Source organism: Gracilinanus agilis, chromosome X, assembly GCF_016433145.1.
Source record: "Gracilinanus agilis isolate LMUSP501 chromosome X, AgileGrace, whole genome shotgun sequence".
Taxonomy (NCBI): Eukaryota; Metazoa; Chordata; class Mammalia; order Didelphimorphia; family Didelphidae; genus Gracilinanus; species Gracilinanus agilis.
Window position 1 is genome coordinate 61,024,283 of NC_058136.1, and position 18,581 is coordinate 61,042,863.

At 45.0% G+C, this 18,581-nt stretch overlaps 1 protein-coding gene across 1 annotated transcript in view; it reads left to right on the forward strand.

Moving 5' to 3' along the window:
- TEX11 (testis expressed 11) overlaps window positions 1-18,581 on the forward strand; it is a 186,875-nt gene that overhangs the window by 64,375 nt on the left and 103,919 nt on the right. The window contains exon 5 of the mRNA XM_044682860.1: window positions 4,922-5,017. Within this exon, the coding sequence (XP_044538795.1) occupies window positions 4,922-5,017 (96 nt within the window). The remainder of the gene's footprint in view (window positions 1-4,921; window positions 5,018-18,581) is intronic.

Below are 18,581 nucleotides of genomic sequence, written 5' to 3' on the forward strand. Positions count from 1 at the left end.
GTAGTATAGTAAGAACATTTTATATAAAAGATCCCTGAATGTCTGAGACATATTCTCCCACCAGAATAGAAAGATTTTGGAGGAACATGAGCTCAATCTTTAAGAGCACTTGTGGCAAAGAGCCTCTGGAAGTTCTTCAGCTGAAGACCTCAGAATATTCCCGTTAGGTGTATCATAGCTTTGCTGCCAGTATCTTTGTGGAGCCTTGAATCTTCCTTTTTTTCATTAAGTCCAGTCTGTTTTCAGCTACCAGGACACCACTTGAAAAATCTAAGTCCTCTGCACCCTTTAAGGTTTTCAGGGTCTCCCTTTGGCTGACAAGCTGGGTAGGTGGGTCGAAAGGAAACTGAACCTTGGGCTCTGCCCTCTCTGCCTCCCCCCGTAGATTTCTCCTCGGGGGTTTAGCTGCAATGTTTTATTTTCTCCATTCTTCCAAGCATTTGAATCTCTCGGGCTTAGATGGCCTTGTTATTTTATAAGCTACTCAAAGGATGAGACAGTTTACTCAGCTAAGCTGAACCCACTTCCTGTCACTCCAGTCGATCTAGGACTTTTTCTTTACTTAGCCTAAACCAGGAATTCTTAACTCCGTATATGTTTCCTGGCAGGCATTCTGGAGAAGAATATAGACCCCTTTGCAGAAGCAGGTTTTAGGTACAGGAAGTAAGATACGAAGGATTACAAAAGTATCCAATTATATTGAAAGCCAGTGATCAGCATTCTCTCCCTTTCCCTCTCCTCTGTGTTAAGGTGTCAGGGCTTAGCTTTTTTTTTTAAACCCTCACCTTCCGTCCTGGAGTCAATACTGTGTATTGGCTCCAAGGCAGTAGAGTGGTAAGGGCTAGGCAATGGGGGTCAAGGGACTTGCCCAGGGTCACCCAGCTGGGAAGTGTCTGAGGCCAAATTTGAACCCAGGACCTCCTGTCTCTAGGCCCGGCTCTCCATCCACTGAGCTACTCAGCTGCCCCCAAGGGCTTAGCTTTTTGACACAACATTTTCGTCATCTGCTTTAAATGGGAGTGAGGTTATGTGATTGATTTACTCACTAGATCCCTGCCCTTACAAACAAAATGATGCTGGATTGTACTGCCAAGGGATTTTTTGTAAAGCTTGATAGCACCACGAAAACTTTCAAGTTGGAGACCAAAAGGTCTAGAATTTCAAGGAGGAAAATGAGAAAAGTAGTTGTGAAGATGACCTTGAACTGCCAGCCCTCAAATCATATCACGAAACAATAAAACCAGCCAACCAAACCCCTATTTCCTATTGGGGAAAAAAGAGGAAGCAATGGAAGATAGTGGTCTAGTATAAAATAAATTGGGGCGAAGGGATTCTTATTTCTCAAAAACATGTGAGCCAACTGTCCAGTAAAAGTTAGGACTAGACTAATCTATAGCACATCATATAAGTTCCAAATAAGCAGACGAGCTAAAGAGGATCAAAGAAACCTTTTACAACTGGGGAAGAATTCTTAACTAAACAAGGGATAGAGGTAATTACAGGAGACAAATGGACAATTTTGATTGCATAAAATTGAAAGGCTTTTACACAGTGTAGTTAGATTTAGAAGATCAGCAGTTAACTGGAAAAAAACATCTTTGCAGCAAATGTCTAACAGTCTGATGGCTGAGATCTAGAGGGAATTGATACAAAAGATACATAAAAAAGAACCATTTCTAAATGGCTAAATGATGAAAGGATAAGAGCAGTTTTCAAATGTATGATGTCAACAACATGAAAGAAATTCCTAATAAGAAGAGAAATGTAAATGAAAACTACCAGTTCTAAGGTTCTCCCTCTTGCATGTCACTTCCTCAGATAGAAGGGCCATTTGAGGAAGTATCCACGCTGAACTCTCCCCATGCCCTTACTCTTCCTTTTCAGCACCCCCCCACCATGCATTGTCTTCCCTCTTTAGGGAAGGCAGGGCCTATCTTTCTTTTTGCTTGTATACCTGGTACATAGTATAATCTGTCAACATTTTGTAAGTGCCTACTATGTGCCAGGCACCATGCTAAGCATTGGGGATACAAAAAGAAGTAAAAGCTAGTCCCTGCCCTCCCTCTTTTGTTGCCAGTCAGATCTGCCTGAGGGACCCAGGAGTTCGTGACCTCTTAAATGCCTGAAGCTCCCACCATAGCTAGAAGCATCCATCTCAGAATCACTGCTTTTTTATGCTTAGGTAAAGAGACTTTTCTAGGCTGGTCTGTGTGCTCTAGCTGTCATTTGGGAACAGTTGCCATTTTTGTCAGATGGAGGTTATAGACGCCCAAGGCCAACTCCATTGGGGCCCTCACTTGAAATCTCAGGGAGTTACAAGCTGGGCATCCCAGAGCTAGAATGGGAACTCTCCCTTTTTAAAGTGACAAGCTCTTCCTCTGGTCCCTTTCCCCCTGACTCAGCAAATCAGCTGGGACGAATTCAGCACAGTCCTTCACATCCCTAATTCCCTTAAAGTTCTCTGGCCTTCTGGGGACATTCAAGCATTCCATACCACCCCCCCCCTTCCAGAATAGTGGTCCCAAGCCCTCCGGCCTCATTCTTAGACAACTCCCAAATTAACAGTCTTCAGGAAGGACCCAGGCCCAAACACAGGTGGTAGAGCCCCCCCACCCTGCAAGATCTGCAAATTTAGTGGGCTCAGTTTATTATCTTCAGGGCTCAAAGCACATTCCCATCTGTCTCTGGCTGCTGAAGATTAGTTGTTTCTTTCCTTCCTAATACTACCAGGTCAGTGGGGTATGTGCTTGCTCTGTCCCACTGAGAGAACTTGCAACGTCCGCCAGAAGTGCCATCCCAGACACCTTCCATATCAGGGCTCCTCTCCCTCCACCAAGTATGAGGTCATTCTGATTCAGTCCTGTGGGCTAGTAGTGAAATGCTCTGGACTGGGCCTGACTTCAGGCTGAAGATTGGAATAAAATGAGATGCCCGGGAATTATCTCGTTTCTAAAAAATATTTATTTCAGTTGGCAAAAATCTCCTTCCTTTGTCTCCCACCTCGATCTCTTCCCGCCCTACTACTTTAGAAGCTAATATAAATACAACTCCTGTTACGGTCATGTATGGTGAAACAAAAAGAATCCTCATGTTGGCCGTGTCCAAAAAATGTCTCCTCCTGCACTGTCAGGAGGGGTGGGAAGCATGTGCCGTTATTGGTCCTCGGGAATTGGGCAAAGAGAAAGGCCACATCTTTGTCAAGAACTAGGGAAATGGAGGAGAGAGTGGAAAGAAGAAGGAGCTCATGTAGAATGACCTTCATTTTCTTCAGTAAAGTTAGAGGCAAAGTCCTCAGCTGAGGGAGAAGGGATCTTGAAGAGAAGACTTGGAATACTTTCTGTGGGAAGGGAGAAAGTGCAGATAAAAGATTGGGGATGAGAGCAGAGCCTGCAACTTGTAGCCTAAAGACGACTCTGGAAATCCAGAAGTAGCAGCAAGAGGAAGAAGGAAAGACAATGACTGGGCCTGTGCCCTTCAGTCTGCCAGCTATATCTTGATGCTGCAGAGTACATAGTTTGTATTTGTGTCCCCACAGCTCAGCTCAGCACAGCACCCGGTAAGTTACTATTAACTGCTTGTTGCCCACCTGCCTACACAAATAGCAAAAAGTGGTGAAGAGGACTGGGCCTGGAGTCAGGAAGAACTGAGTTCAAATGCAGCCTAGGACACTTGCTAGCTCTGTAATCATGGGCAGATCACTTCACCTCTGTCTGTCTGGGTTTCCTCAGCTATAAGTAAAATGGGGATAAGAACAGCACCTACTTCCCAGAGTGGTTGTGAGGATCAAAGGACATCATCATATTTGTAAAACAGCACAGCGCCTGGCACATATTAGGCACTATATAAATGCTTGTTCTTTTCTCCATCTCCTCTTTCTTGTTTTGCCTCTGCCTCAGTTTCCTCATCTATAAAAGGAGGATGATTATAGCGTTCCTCTAGTAAAACACTTTGCAAATCTTAAAGCTCTTATTATTACTGCCTACCTTCCCCCATGAGGATATATTAGAAAAGGCCTTTCTTCTCCCACGTTTCTTTTTTGTTCTTTGGCCTTGCAAACGGATTTCTTCTCTCCATACACAAAAGTCGAGTGGCTGTCTAAAAAAGCATTCTCAGCTTCTTCGGTACCAGAAGAACCTCCCAAGTAAGGGGGAGAGGGACACGTTTGTGGAGACGTTTCGTGCATTGTGCTTTGCTCCATTCTGCTATGGGAAGTCCATATTCATAGGTCTGATGGGCCTAGTGTCTTTTAATTCTGAGCGGGATTGGTGCCAGAACTGTCAAGTCACGTAATGAGTCTTTATACTGTATAAAGGGCATAATAGGCTTATGGGAAACCTGGTAGGGGCTGCTTCTTTCAAAGGAAGACTAGAATGGGCTTTTCAGAAAAGTCCTGCCCCCACCTTAATAGAGTCATTTCCCTAATCTCTCTCACATTATCTACCAGTCTACCTGGGAGTGATTCAGTCGTGCCCTACTGGCATGATTCTGGCTCCAGGATGGTGTCTTTCATGAGCTCTTTATAAGCAACTTGCTTCTATCAGCTCCAGGTGTGGGTGGTGGCACTTATCTTTTCTGTAGTAGACTCGGTAGGTCCAAGGCAGTGCTGTACATGCTGTTGCTTTGCAATAGATATTGAGAGGATGGACGCTTGATTGTTATACCTCAGTTTCCTGAGCTGTAAAGTGGAGATATCAATGCTCTCTTAGAAAGTACCTGAATGCCTGTACATTAGATTGAGTATCAGGAAGCCTAGAGTGCAAAGAGTCCTTCTGTGCCCATCTTCCTTCAGAGATGGCAATGGGAGCCCTTTTCTAATGATGCTCTGCCTAGGTTAGAGAAAAATCTGCTCATTGCTTAAGTGCTTATTTCGATGATTTTGTTTCCATTTTCCCCTTAGCCGTGTACATGTCTTTTATTGCAGGCTAAAGTTCTCCGACTGCTTGCCAATACTTACTTGGATTGGGACTGGCCACGGTATCAAGACGAGGCCCTTAAAACTGTAAACTTGGCTAATGAGGTATCAAGGTTTTGTTGTCTAGTTTTAAAGATGCCTACTTTGTAATTAACTTTTTAACCTTTGGCTCATACTTTTGGAAGCAAGCCAGTATTTACACTTGACACAATTTTTCTAGTTATTAACAAACAGTGAGTCTGTTTCTCGGAAGACCAAAGGAGACACGTTCTGTCCCTTCCAGTAATATTGACAACTGTATGCCAAACGTAAGGGTGATCTTTTACCAGAGGCCTTATCTGATAGCCCCATTTTGGAGCTAAGAAGCTTGGATTTATTTTGTATGTACCTATACTTCTGCTTACATGCCACTGTGCGTCCCCCCCCCCCCCCCCCCGTGGAATGCCAGCTACCTGGGGGCCTAGCGATAGCCTCTTTTCTGTCTTTGGATTCCTGGTGCCTAGCCAAGTGTCTGACAGCTAGAAGATACTGGCATCAACTATCCCAATGGTGCTTATCTCAGTGTGGAATGACCAAGCATTTAAGTTCTTACTAGATGCCCGGTGCTATCCTGAGCGCTGGGAGTACAAATACCAACTCCAGGAGCCGATATTGGAATGGAGGACACTGCGTGGGGGTGGGGGTGGCCAGGGAAGGGAATTTTGGTTTGGAAAGTCCCAGAGAGGGCAAATTGATCCCTAGAGCTGCCAACGGACTTGCTATCTCCAGAGCAGGAGGTGGAAGGGGCTGGGAGAAGGACATGCAGGCTACAGCAGGGTAGGTGGCCAGGCGTCCGACTGAGTGGGATGTGAAGAAAGGTTTGGTCAGAGATTCCCTAGATACAGTGAGTTAGGGGGATTCATACCTCTTAACTCATCACATCAGAGAACTCAGTTCTAGGGCAAGAGTTCCAGTGTCAAGTGTGTTAAATGTTCCGGGGGCTGGGCACAGCACTTCTGGAGGGATTGTCCAAAAGGTGCTGTTTGGGACGGGAAGGACGGCCTAGGTAGATGGCTACATCGGATATGAAGAATGGTACTGGTCTAAATCTACTTTTCTTCAAACAACTTGCCAATTTTCCTGACAATTTGGGTTGATTTGGAAGTCTTCCTCCTGTATTATATGTACCTTGGCTTCTAAGATCCCGGGCTACTGGGTTTCCTTGCTTTTACGTCTTATTTACTGAGTAACTTCCCTATTTTTTTTTTACCAGAGCCAAATAGTTTTGACAATTTTTGTTTTATGCTAAAGTTTGAGATCTGGTTATTCCTGTTTTTCCATTATTTCCTTTTAAAATCTTGACCTTTTGTTCTTCTACATTAATTAAATTGTTCTGTCTCTTTCTAGTAGTTTGGTATAGCATTAACTTTATAAAGTCATTTAGGTGGTATCACTTGGTATTCTGTTGCCAGGGGGAAGTCATGGACAATGATGATGTGCCAGGCTCTTGAAATAGGCGATTCTACTTTTGGTTGGCTTTCACTGTCAGGAACATAAAATGAAAATCACCCCCTCCAAGTTCACAGACCCTTGGCTAAGCAAAGGGCTCTTCATTCTTCTGCTCGTTTGTGATACGTCGAAAGGGCATCAGATTTGGAGTCGGAGGATCTCTGTGTCCGTAGCATAGTGAGTGTTTCCTCGGCATTCTCTGCCCTGCCCGATGCCTCCGAGCAGCTATGGCAGCGGAAACAAGGGTCCAATGCCAGGGCCCGAGGGAATGAGAATCCGAAGGGATTGGTGGGGGGCTGCGATTTTTCTCCTTTGCCGCTGCTTGTACCAGAGGAGGAGCAGAGACAAGATGGGGGCTCACTTATTCTCTCTTCACTTCCTTTCCCCCCATGTTCCTTGAGTTGCTGCTGCTACTGTAGGAGCTGAATCAGTGTCAGGAAGAGACTTTCTTCCCCTTTGTTGAGAGCCAGCCATGCTGCATTCTGGTCAGAAGAGGCTGGAAGTGGAGATCTCAGTCAGGCGGGCAGGCCATCTCTTCTTCCTCTTGCCCTTGCTTTTGGGAAGAGAAGGGAGCAGGGAGTGGGGCCCTGTGGCCTGGCTCCCCATGCTGTCAGTGGCCATCCTGAGCAGGCTGCTTTGGTCTCTTCTTTTCCCTCCCCTTCCCCGCTGCTGCTGCTGCCACCACCACCACCGCCACCGCCACCGTGGCCCAGGCCACAGCTACCACCACCACCAAAGCAGCAGCAGCAGCAGCAGCAGCAGCAGCAGCTCCTCCCATGAGGCCTTCCCAGTGCTGCAGCGGTTAGGTTAGAGCCGGAGCACATTTGTCTTGCCTCTCAGCATCCCTTCCCCTTGCTTCCACTGACCCCTGCTGGCGGAGAAGAGCAGGGAAGGGGAGGGCTTGCCAAGGGTGGTTTTTTTCCCTGCCTTCCTCCATCTTGTTGATGGTGTTTAGAAGGGAGGAGGAGTCTGGGAGGCAGTGAAAATGGTGACTCGGAGGGTGGGAATTTCCTGCGTGCCTTACTGGCAGGGACTGGGGCTAGCCAGTACACCCAAGCGAGAAGGAAGGGGGAGAGGCTCGCCAAGGCAGCTCTTCTCTTCTTGCTGATGTCCTTGGGGTCTTCTTAACTGGCCTGGGAGGTACCTGGGGGGCATAATGGCTCCCTCCCGCCTTTGTTTCTCCCTCATCCATCCCTTCCCTTTGCTGCTGCTGCTGCTGCTGCAACATCGAGGAGGAGGAGCAGCAGCAGCGAGCAGCCCTGCCTGCTGCCTTCCTTGCGTTGTCACACAGTAGTGCTGGCACCCGAGACAGGGAAAAGAAGGGCAGTAGGGTACGAAACTGAGGGCGAGGGTCACGCCTGCCGGCATTTCTCCTCCTCTGCTCCTTTCGAGCTCCACAAATCCCTAGGGAAGGATTCGAAGGAAAGAATGTTTGGGGGTGGTGGGGGAGGAAGTGGCTCACCCACCAAGTGCAGGATTTTGGGAGGCAGAGATCAGAGAGGGCACCTGCCCCCTCCCCCTGGCCCCCCCTCCCATTTAAGAAAGAGGCGGGGCCAAGGGGGCGGGGCCATTTGGGGCTTGGTGCAGGGGGAGAAGCCTAGGGGTGGCCATTGGGACCAGTGACTTATAGAACATGCTAGAAAAAGGGACCGAAAGTGAGGCGGGGCTGAAGACACTTGCCACAAGCCTGGGCACAGAGGGAGGAGTCGAGGAGGAGCTCTTCTGCCTCTTTGCCACCATGATTGATGGCAGAACATGCTAGAACAAGGGAGGAAGGCAAAGGGGGGGGGCTGACTCTGCTTCCTTCACTTCCCCTCCTGCAGAGGGAGGAGTGTGGGGTGGGGGAGTGGAGAGCCTTCCTCATCTCTTCTGCCCTTTAGGTCAATAAGGACTTGGAAGAATGTACTAGAAAAAGGGGAAGAAGGGATAATATGGAGAGAGAAAAGGGAACGAATTAAGGCTTCCTTCCTTCCTTCCTCTCACTGCTGCCAATTGGGGAGGAGCTTCCCGTAGTCTAACTCTTCCCCTAGGCTGCTCCTGGTAGCCAGGGAGTGGGTGGAGTAACAACGGAGACTCCTTGTCTCTGAACCCTAACCCCTACCCTCACTTCCTCTCCACCCTTGTCTCTGCTAATTAATGGGAGAGAACAGGCTGGGGAAAGGTGTTGAGGGATCCGGAGCTAGGAAATAGGCCAGAGAACCAGGGCTTAAGCTCCCTGTCTTTTTTTTCTGTTGTTCATGGGGCAGGGTAGGATTTCTCTTCCTTCCTTTTCCCGTTTCTGTTCCTGGGATGGAACTTTGGCTTTTCCCTTCCTGCCAGCCTGGGGGACAGCTCACCTGGTGGTTGTGGCAGGCCACTTTTCCTCCTTGCTTCCCTCTGGAGGCACTTGGAAAGGAAGGTCATTGATGGGACAGTGAGGCTGGGATACCAAAGGGATTTTTCTTTCCTCCTCCTCCTCCCACCAAGTAGTTCTAGAAGAGTCAAAATTGTGCTTGAAGTACACTGAACTAGGGTTCAGGAAAGCTGGTTTCTACTCCCAGCTCTATCGCTTGCTGCCTCTAAGCCCTTTGACAAATCACTCCCCCTTTCTCTTAGTTTCTTACTCTCAAAAGAACGGAATGGAGGGATTAATCTCGAAGGTGCCTTCTCCCTCTTGGTTTGTACCTGTTGTTCAAAGGACTGACTGAAGTTGGTGGAGAGCAGAAACAATAAGGTTAGACCACTGCTCCCTCTGGCTGCTGCACAGGGGTTCAGGAGAGGATTCTGGGAAGAGTTGGAGAGAAAGACTAGCATCTCTCCTCCCTTCTCCCCCCTGTGGCCACTGAATAATACCAACATATGTTAGAATAGAATCCAAAGGAGGCAGAGGTTGAAGCTGTAGGCAGGGTTACTTGGCAGCCAAATTTGCTTCCCCTTTTTGTTCCTGCTGTTGGTGATGCTAAGGGGATGATGCGGGGTTTGGAACTGGCCCGTTTTCTCTGCTTTTCTCTGCTTTTCCTTTCCCTTCTACCTGCACTTGAGGCAGGAAGGAACATTTGTGGGGTTGTGCTGCTAACAGGAGGTGTCTTTTCTCCCCTCAGTAGAGTTCCCTTTGGAAACAATGAGCATCAATAGAATAAGCTAGAATAGAGTGAGAAGCTAGGAAAGGAAACCCCAAACCAAGTATAATAATTTTTTCTTCCTCCTCCCTCTTGTAGCTGATGGATTTAAATGACGCAACTCAATCAGATCTTAAAATTTCCCTTCAGTCTTTAGGCAGGCAGGGTTCTTTCCACTCTAGCAGGGGTTTAAAACCTGGCCTCTGCTGTGCCCAAGAGTCAAGGAAAGCCTGTCAGGAGGCCACGTATTTGGTTAACATGTTATCCTACTGAAATTAGGTTACCTTACTTTTTATGAGCATAGGAGACTCTGGGATTCATTTCCTTTTATATTGAATAGAGGATTTGAAAAGGTTAAACCACCCATCTTCCAGCATGATGCCTCCCTCTTAGGGCTAGTAGATATGAAGGTGGGGGAGGTATCTAGAAGTGGCCACGGAGGTGGGAAGAACCACTGACAATGAATTTGGTTTCCAAAGCAGGCCATAATTTGTTCATACAGCTCTTTTCCCCAACCTTGTTCTTGTCATCTATAGCAAGGTTATCTTCCGAAATTTCCTTTGTAATCCAGTGTATTTTATGTACTTAAAAGCATTCTTCCTAGAAGGGGGCTTATGGGCTTCACTAGATTACCAAAAGCCTCAGGATACAAAAAAGAGAAGAATTCCTGGCCTAGAAAAGATTCTCCCATGGCTCCACTAAGCTAGCTAACTTTGCCTCATGTGATTGACAGCTGCTTGTCTTTTTCTCAATCCCTTAATGTAGATCTTCCTCAAGGGGCTGAGATTGGCTGACTTTTTTTCCTTTATACATCTGCTCTCCTGAGAAACGTTATTCAGTGCCCTCACTTCACCCGCTTCTATGTGGATTCCTCCCAAAGTTCTATCATCTTCCCAGCTACCTCTCAGGATCATATAGGGCAGTGATGGTGAACCTATGGCACATAGAGCATTCTCTGGGCACACAGACATTCCATCCCACCCCCAAGTTTGTTACTAGAAAGTCAGAGGGATTCAGGTGGAGCTACTCCCTTCCCCCTCTCCATCATACCTAATGACATTTTGTCACATCCCTGCCCTTCTGCCCAGCAGCCAATGGGAGTGAACAGGCAACAGAGCTGGAGGGGAGCAGAGTGCTCAGTCTATTCCCTTCCCCCTCTCTGCCCTTACTGAGGACATTCCTCACTTCACCAGCCCCTTTGCCCAGCAGCCCAATGGGAGTGCTTTCTCTTTCCTCTTTGGGTAAGGAGGGACATAGCACGTGGTCTCTAAAAGGTTCACCATCATTGAAAGCACTTATGATGTGCAGATAGCCTCACAGGGTATGCAGGACAAGTATCAGTGCCCTTAGCTGGTGGATGAGGTAGGATTCGAGCTCCTACAACTCAACATGATATTGAATGCTATATAGCATATTGCCTTGTTTCCTAATAAAGTTTTTTTGCTTTTTTACTTCAGTATATTTACCACTGGTATTGCTATTCTCCATCTTCCCTGTTCTTTAACCTGGCCATTATTTTTAGCTGCTTTTCCTTCTTTCATGCATAAAGGAAACAGCATCTTAACAATCAGTCAATCTGTCCATTCCACCCCCACCTGGTATTCCCACTATCAACCCTCTAGGACAGGCATTCATTCCTCTCTTCCTGGGCTGTGCTGATGCCTCCCTACAGTGCTTTTTGTCCTACTCACTCTTTGGAATCCATCAGTGAGATATACCTTCAGATGTGGCTGAACTTATAACATTTTTTAAGAAAGTTTTTTTAAGAGCTTTTTAAAAATTTAGAATATTTTTCCATGGTTACGTGATTCATGATTCCCCCCCCTTTTCTTCCCCTCTCCCAAAGTTGACAAGCAATTCCACTGGGTTATACGTGTATCATTGTTCAAAACCGATTTCCTTGTTATTCATATTTTTGTAGTAGAGTGATCTTTTAACATTAAAACCGTATCAAACTATGTGATTGATAATATGTTTTTCTTCTGTGTTTCCATTCTCACAGTTCTTTCTCTGGATGTGAATAGCGTTCTTTCTCATAAGTTACTCTGGAGAAAAAAATAATAAGTTCCTCTGGATTATCCTGGGTCATTGCATTGCTGCTAGTAGAAAAGTCTATCATGTTCGATTGTGCACACATGTCTCTGTGTACAATGTTCTCCTGGTTCTGCTCCTTTCACTCTGCTGCATCCATTCCTGGAAATCTTTCCAGTTGTGAAAGGGAATTCTTGGTTCTCTATGAGTTCATACTTGTGAAAAGAGAATCCTTTGTTCTCTTTACCTAGTTGGAGTTAAAACTTTTGACAATAAGTTATTAAGTACAATAACTTAGTACCTCACTAGATTGTGAGGACAAGATTAGATCTTCTTTGTCTACCTTTTTTTTTTAACCCTTGTACTTCGGTGTATAGGTGGAAGATTGGTAAGGGTGGGCAATGGGGGTCAAGTGACTTGCCCAGGGTCACACAGCTGGGAAGTGGCTGAGGCTGGGTTTGAACCTAGGACCTCCTGTCTCTAGGCCTGACTCTCACTCCACTGAGCTACCCAGCTGCCCCCCTTCTTTGTCTACCTTTTGATTGAATCAACACAAGCTTGAACTAGGTGGGAGAAGCTTGAAAACCACTTAGTGAATTCACACCTTACTTGATGTGAGGTGAGAAGCCAGCAAGATACTTGGAGAGCACCACCTTTTTCCCCAAACTCAAACAGCCAGAAAGTTAAGAAAGTTCACACACTCCGAAAAGTGTGAATACAAAGGTGACAATTCAGACAATTTGGAAACTGTGATTGGCCCCCATGAAAAGGGGAAGGGACAGGAAACCACCATAAAAGCCATGAAAATCCCTGAGCAGGCAGTCTGGTGAAGGAGGCTAGTAGAGAGTGAACTCCAAGAAGAGAGTCACTCCAAGAAGGAAGTCGGCTTCAAGAAGAAGGTAGGCTCAAAGAAGAAAGTAGGCCTCAGGAGTCACCTTCAGCTCCAGTCATTGTCTTGGGTGAGTGGATGGCTGGTTTTGTCTTCTGGAGATAGTTTAATTCTGACTGAAGGTTAACAAGTCCTGAACTGGAACAATATTTAGTTAGATAGGTTAATGTCTTTTCTACCCTTTTGTATTTCTCTACTTTCACTTTTTTCACCTCTTTTATAAGTAAAAGATTTATAATTTTCATATATTTAGCCAAACCATTAATTTTAACACTTACACAGTTCATATAGAAATCCTCCATTTCCTCATTCCTTTCAGCACAGTAGTATTCCCTCACCATCAGATACCACAATTTGCTCAGCCATTTCTCAATCGAGGGACAACTCTTCATTTTCCAATTTTTTGCCACTACAAAGAGCATGGCTATAAATATTTTTATACGAGTCTTTTTCCATATTATCTCTTTGGGGTACAAACCCAGCAGTGGTATGGTATGGCTGGGTCAAAGGGTAGGCAGTGTTTTAAAGCCCTTTGGGCATAATTCCAAATTGCCCTCCAGAATGGTTAGACCAATTCACAACTCCACCAGCAGTGTATTAGTGTCCCAATTTTGCCACCTCCCCTCCAACATTTATTACTTTCCTTTGCTGCCATATTGGCCAGTCTGCTAGGTGTGAGGTGGTACCTCAGAGTTGTTTTTATTTGCATTTCTCTAATCAGGAGGGATTTGATTTAAAACATTTTTTCATGTACTTATTGATAGTTTTGATTTCATCAAGTGAAAACTATCTATTCATGTCCCTTGACCATTTGTTGATTGGGGAATGGCTTTATTTTTTGTAAATTTGACTTAGTTCCTTATATATTTGGGAAATTAAACCTTCATCAAGGAGTTTTGTTATAAAAATGTTCTCCCAATTTGTTGATTTCCTTCTAATTTTGGTTGCATTGGTTTTGTTTGTACAAAACCTTTTTAATTTTATATAATCAAAATCATTCATCTATCTCTTGCTTGGTCTTAAATTCCTTCCTTTTCTACAGATCTGACAGGTATACTTTGTTCACCTAATTTATGATTTTACTCTTTATATTTAAGTCATTCACCCATTCTGAATTTATCTTGGTGTAGGGTGTGAGATGTTGATCTAAATCTAATTTTTCCCACACTGTTTTCCAATGTTCCCAGTAGTTTTTGTCAAATAGTGGGTTCTTGCCCCAAAAGCTGGGCTCTTTGGGTTTATCAAACACCAGCTTGCTGAGGCGATTTACCCCAAGTCTATTCCACTGATCCTCCCTTCTGTCTCTTAGCCAGTACCAGATTGTTCTGATGGCCGCTGCTTTATGGTATAGTTTAAGATCTGGTACTGCGAGGCCACCTTCCTTCATGTTTTTTTTTTCATTATAAGTAAGTTGTTTTTTTTAATTTTTAAATTCAATTTTATTTTATTATGGCATTTCTTTATAAAAAATCTTCCATGGTTTCCTATTAACCACCAAATAAATCTCTCCGGTTTCTTTTATTACCTTCCATGCACTTTCTACTTGTAGCCAAAATGGATTGCTCTTTGTCCAACCCTACACAAGTCTGGTATCTTTGCTCACGCTGTTCCTTAATTCTTGGGGGTATTTCCCCATCCCTGATTTGCCTATTGGGACTTCATTCTAGTTTCTAAGAGGCTTGAGGCCACATGTGGGATAGCCATTCTTGGTGGGCTAATTTGACTGTCCTCTTTGTTGTAGCTGTAGGCACTAGGTTTGGGAAGAGAAGTTTGGGAGGGCAGTGGGAGCTCTGACTGGTGGGAGGGAGAGCAATCCAGGGGTAGATATCAGTTCTGCAGGCGAGGAAAGAGGGTTGAGGGGAGCCTTTAACTTCTTTCCCCCACAATTGATAAAGCAATGGAAACACTTAGAGAGCGCAAGACAAGAGGGTGGCAAATTTTCTCTAATTTCCCAACTGTCAGTGGTCCTGAAGGGGCTTGGGAAAGAGAGGGCTTCATGGTTTTCTCTTCTCGTTCCTCTTATCCCTCCTCTTTCCTTTTGCTGCTGTTGCTGTTCCTGGTGCTAGGAAGTAGAAAGAACCCAAGAGTGACAGTAAAAGAAGTGGAGTGGAATCTTTCTGCAGTCTTTGTTGAGTTCAGCGATGCCTTTGAGGCAGTCGCTTAGAGATAGGGAAATTTGGAGCTGAGCCATGGTGGGTTTGCTTCGAATTTCCCCCCATCCTTCCTCTTTCCGTGTGGCTACTCTGCTGGCCCTATAGACATAGAAGCAGAAGAATGGCAGTGCCATAGGGCTTGCTTCTCTTTTCTCTGTGTCCCCAGGATCACTGGAGAATGATTAAGGCCTTTGGAGCAGAGTAGAGAAGTTGGGGGCAGGGAAGAACGTAAGCAGCTTGCCAGTGGTTTACAGTTGGCTACGGTAGGGGATCAGGAACATTTTCCTCTTTCTCTAAGTCACTCATCCTGGATTATACATGACTCACACTCAGGGGCAAATTAACAACAGAAGTATAGTGGGCTGGCCCATATTTCCTCTTCCCTTGGCTTCTGACACTAATGCTCCCATATGTGCTTGCCTAGTGAAACAAGGTAACTTGCAGCAGTTAAAAGAATACAAAACTGGTTGGGAAATCGGGAGCTCTGCTTTCTAGTATCTCATAGACCACTATGACAACTTGCCTAGGACTTTCCCTCCACTCTGAGTCTGTTTCCCTATTGCCTACAACTTAAATTATACCAATTCTACCTGCCAGTCAAACCCCTCAGCAGGCTCCTTCCTGCTTGTCCAGCCTGGTCTTCTACGTTTAACCGTTATCCAATCCTGAACATAAAACTGTGTGATGCAGAGCCAGATAAGATTTTATTTCTAGATTAACCCCTTCACTCCATGGTTAAGGTAGTACTGTATGCCATGCAGAGCCACAGGTCAGCCTGCAGAATGTGCCCCCAAATTCAGTGTTGTAATTATAAATTATAAAAAAATTATAAATAAAAAATAAAACCATTCCTTGCTTTTATTGTATGATTTCATGTCTCCTTACTTTTGGGCAGATGGCGGAACTGTGGGGATGAGATGGCATCTTGGTTTATGGGGGCCACCAACTATTAATGGTAGAATATTTTGGTGGTAAGGGATCTTGGGAGGAAAGCTGAGGGGGAAAGATAACTCTTATGCAAATACTTTTCCTTTTATCCTAACCTTTACTAGATTTTGAGGAAGGAGTGACCTCCCATAGGGTTATTGGGTAGACAAGTGGCAATGGCATTGGAGGATTTTTTTTCTCCTTTTTGTCTGATCCTTTCCTTTCCCCACTACTGCTATTGCTCTTTGCAATGGTTTTCTTTTCTTTAGTCAGTTCAGGTTATGACATTGCCTTCTTGCTTGGATGCACTGAACTTTCATTGATCTAACCCTCACATTCTTCCTGGGTCCTTCCAAAGACAATGTTGTCATCGAAGTACAGTGATACTTCCAGGTAGTTCTCATCTTCAACCGCGTTCTCCACTAGTCATTGTAAAACAACCAGTGCTCTTAAGATTCCTTGGGACTTAGGTTCAGAACGGTGAAACGCAGCTGTATATAAATGAAAAGGCCTTTCCCTGACCTCCTTAGACACAGGAATCTGGCAGTATCGACCACACAAGTCCAAAATTTCAAACCACTGGCTGCTTAGCAGACAGTCCAGGGGATCTTGCATACATGGTGTAATGTACCGGCCCACTTGAGTTTTCTTGTTCAAAGCTCAGTAGCCAATAGATGATATCTTTGATATAATAACTGTGGCTAGATTTTGTGATGGTGACATTAAGCACCATTTCTTGGAGATGTTTTCTGAGATCTCACTATAGAGTAATTCTTCTAGATCTTTCTCAGAATGGTCAGGAATTGGGGAGTTGGATTCTGTTGGTTGCAAGTTCTGTGGTTCAACAAGATTACATTACACTTCGATGCCAAAAATCTAAGGCAGAAGTGTCAAATACTAGGCCCCTTCCCAAATTTAACTGAACCAGATTAAAGCATAATTGCTAAATATTTAATAAAAACACGAGGCGGCAACTGGGTAGCTCAGTGGATTGAGAGTCAGGCCTAGACACGGGAGGTCCTGGGTTCAAATCTGACCTTAGACACTTCCCAGCTGTGTGACCCTGGGCAAGTCACTTAACCCTCATTGCCTACCCTTACTACTCTTCCACCTAGGAGCCAAATACACAGAAGTTAAGGGTTAAAAATAAATAAATAAATAAATAAAATAAAAACACATTACATTTCAAAACTTGGTCACTGTGTGTCTCCAGGGATCCTTATATACAGCTTCATGGCTACAATTCCTATTTGAATTTGGCATCACTGACCTAAAGCACCCCACTTTCATTCTAGTTTTTCTCTTTTTTTCTCTGCCTTTTAATCACCATTTTCAGGAGGAGGAAATTTGTTTTGCTTGTGAATATTTTCTCCCTGGTATTATTTTCCGTCTTAACCCTCTTCCCTACCCCTTGTCCATCTCTACTTGTATTTCTTCCTCACACCTCTGTGTACATGTTCAATCCTCAAGTGTCTGTCTTAGAGACACGTGATATTCATTTGATGTCTGCTCTGCCATTCCTTCCATTTGTGTTCTCATGCCCTTCATTTGTGAGAAACAACAAGCTCTCCCCAATCTTTGTTCCTCCCTTCTATGTTAGTGTATGTCTTTTACTTTCTCCTTTTAAAAGCCTTAGAACAGAATCATACCAGTCCCAGGAGCTCTGTTTTTCTTATTTCATTTTCCCCCAAACTTGAAGGCATTCTGGTGTTTCCTTGCCTTTAGTTGGAATAGTAAGCTATATACATACATACATACATATATACATATATACATATATATGTATGTATATATATATATATATCCTTTCAGTTGCTCTAATGTACTTCCCTTACTATGTTTCTTTTGAATGATATGCCGTAGTTTGGTCTTTTCTTCAGAAATGCTTATAAGTCCTCTACTTCATTAAAGATCCATTTGGCCCTTGGAGGATTATGCTCCCTTTTGCAAGGTAGGCCTGTCTTTTGCCTTTTGGAATATTGTAACCCCACACTGCCCCTTGCTTCTGGTCAAAGTTGCCAGTTCTCCTGTGTTCCTGACTGGTTCTTTGTGTAACAGTGATTATTCTGGTCTTACTGCCTGCAAATCAGATGTGTTACATTTCACACCTCCCTCAAGTCCTTGCTAGCACTAAGGGGGTTAGGGACGGGCTATCTAGGCTCTGTCCTTGGCTCCAGTCAGCTTCGGTTATATTCTCTCAGTTTTAGGGGGCTCCCCCGTGTCTCAGTTCCATTTCACTGCTTAATCTCTTATTTCCTGTGTGTCCTGTACACAGGCCATTTGTACCGTTGTTGGCCTTTGCTTCTTCTTTTTTTGTAGTAACTCAGTGCCCAGCCCTTCCTAGGGGCTTGGATGTAGGTTTATTGACTGATTGACTGACCCACCTGTCCTTCTGCTAAAGAATTGCCACTCTGGGAAGGTGATAGCAAGATTTTTCTCTCCACGGCGTCCGGTTTTCTCCTGAAGAATTATAAAGTGGGTTAGATCAGGCTAAGATGACTGGAGGGTGGGAGGCGCACCGGAGCAAGGCTTCCTGGGAACTCGCTCCTTTTTTCCTGCCCACAGTTGGAGGGGTGCTGTTGAAGTTAGTTGTCTGTCTTCTCCGGCGCCCGCCCTGCCCCATGAAGCTACAGGAGGTCCGGGAGAGGGCTGTACTGGTTGAGGCTATCTGAGGAGCAAAGCTGGGTGGGGTCTTCCCCTTCTCGGAGCAGAGTGCCAGGCACACTGTATAAACTGTCAGTAAAGGTTCGCTTGTGGAGTGACAGACCTCCTCCTCGCTGATCATTATCAGAACATGTAAGAAGAGGAAGGCCACGCAGATATTCCTGCCAGGTTTTTCTCTTTCCTGCTGAGGCAGAGGCAGGAGGGGCATCCCAGGTGGAGCTGGAAGAGTAGGGAGGATTTTTCTCATTTAGCTCATCCTTTATGCCACGATCTAGAGAGTACATTCTAGACTAGGATAAGAAGGAAAGGAAACTGCTTGGGGGAGGGGCCTATGGGTAGATCTGGGAGATGGAATTTCTTTGTTCCCTTCCTTTTGGTTTCCCTCTCCTGGCCTCTGGGTAATGGTGGGTGGAATGATA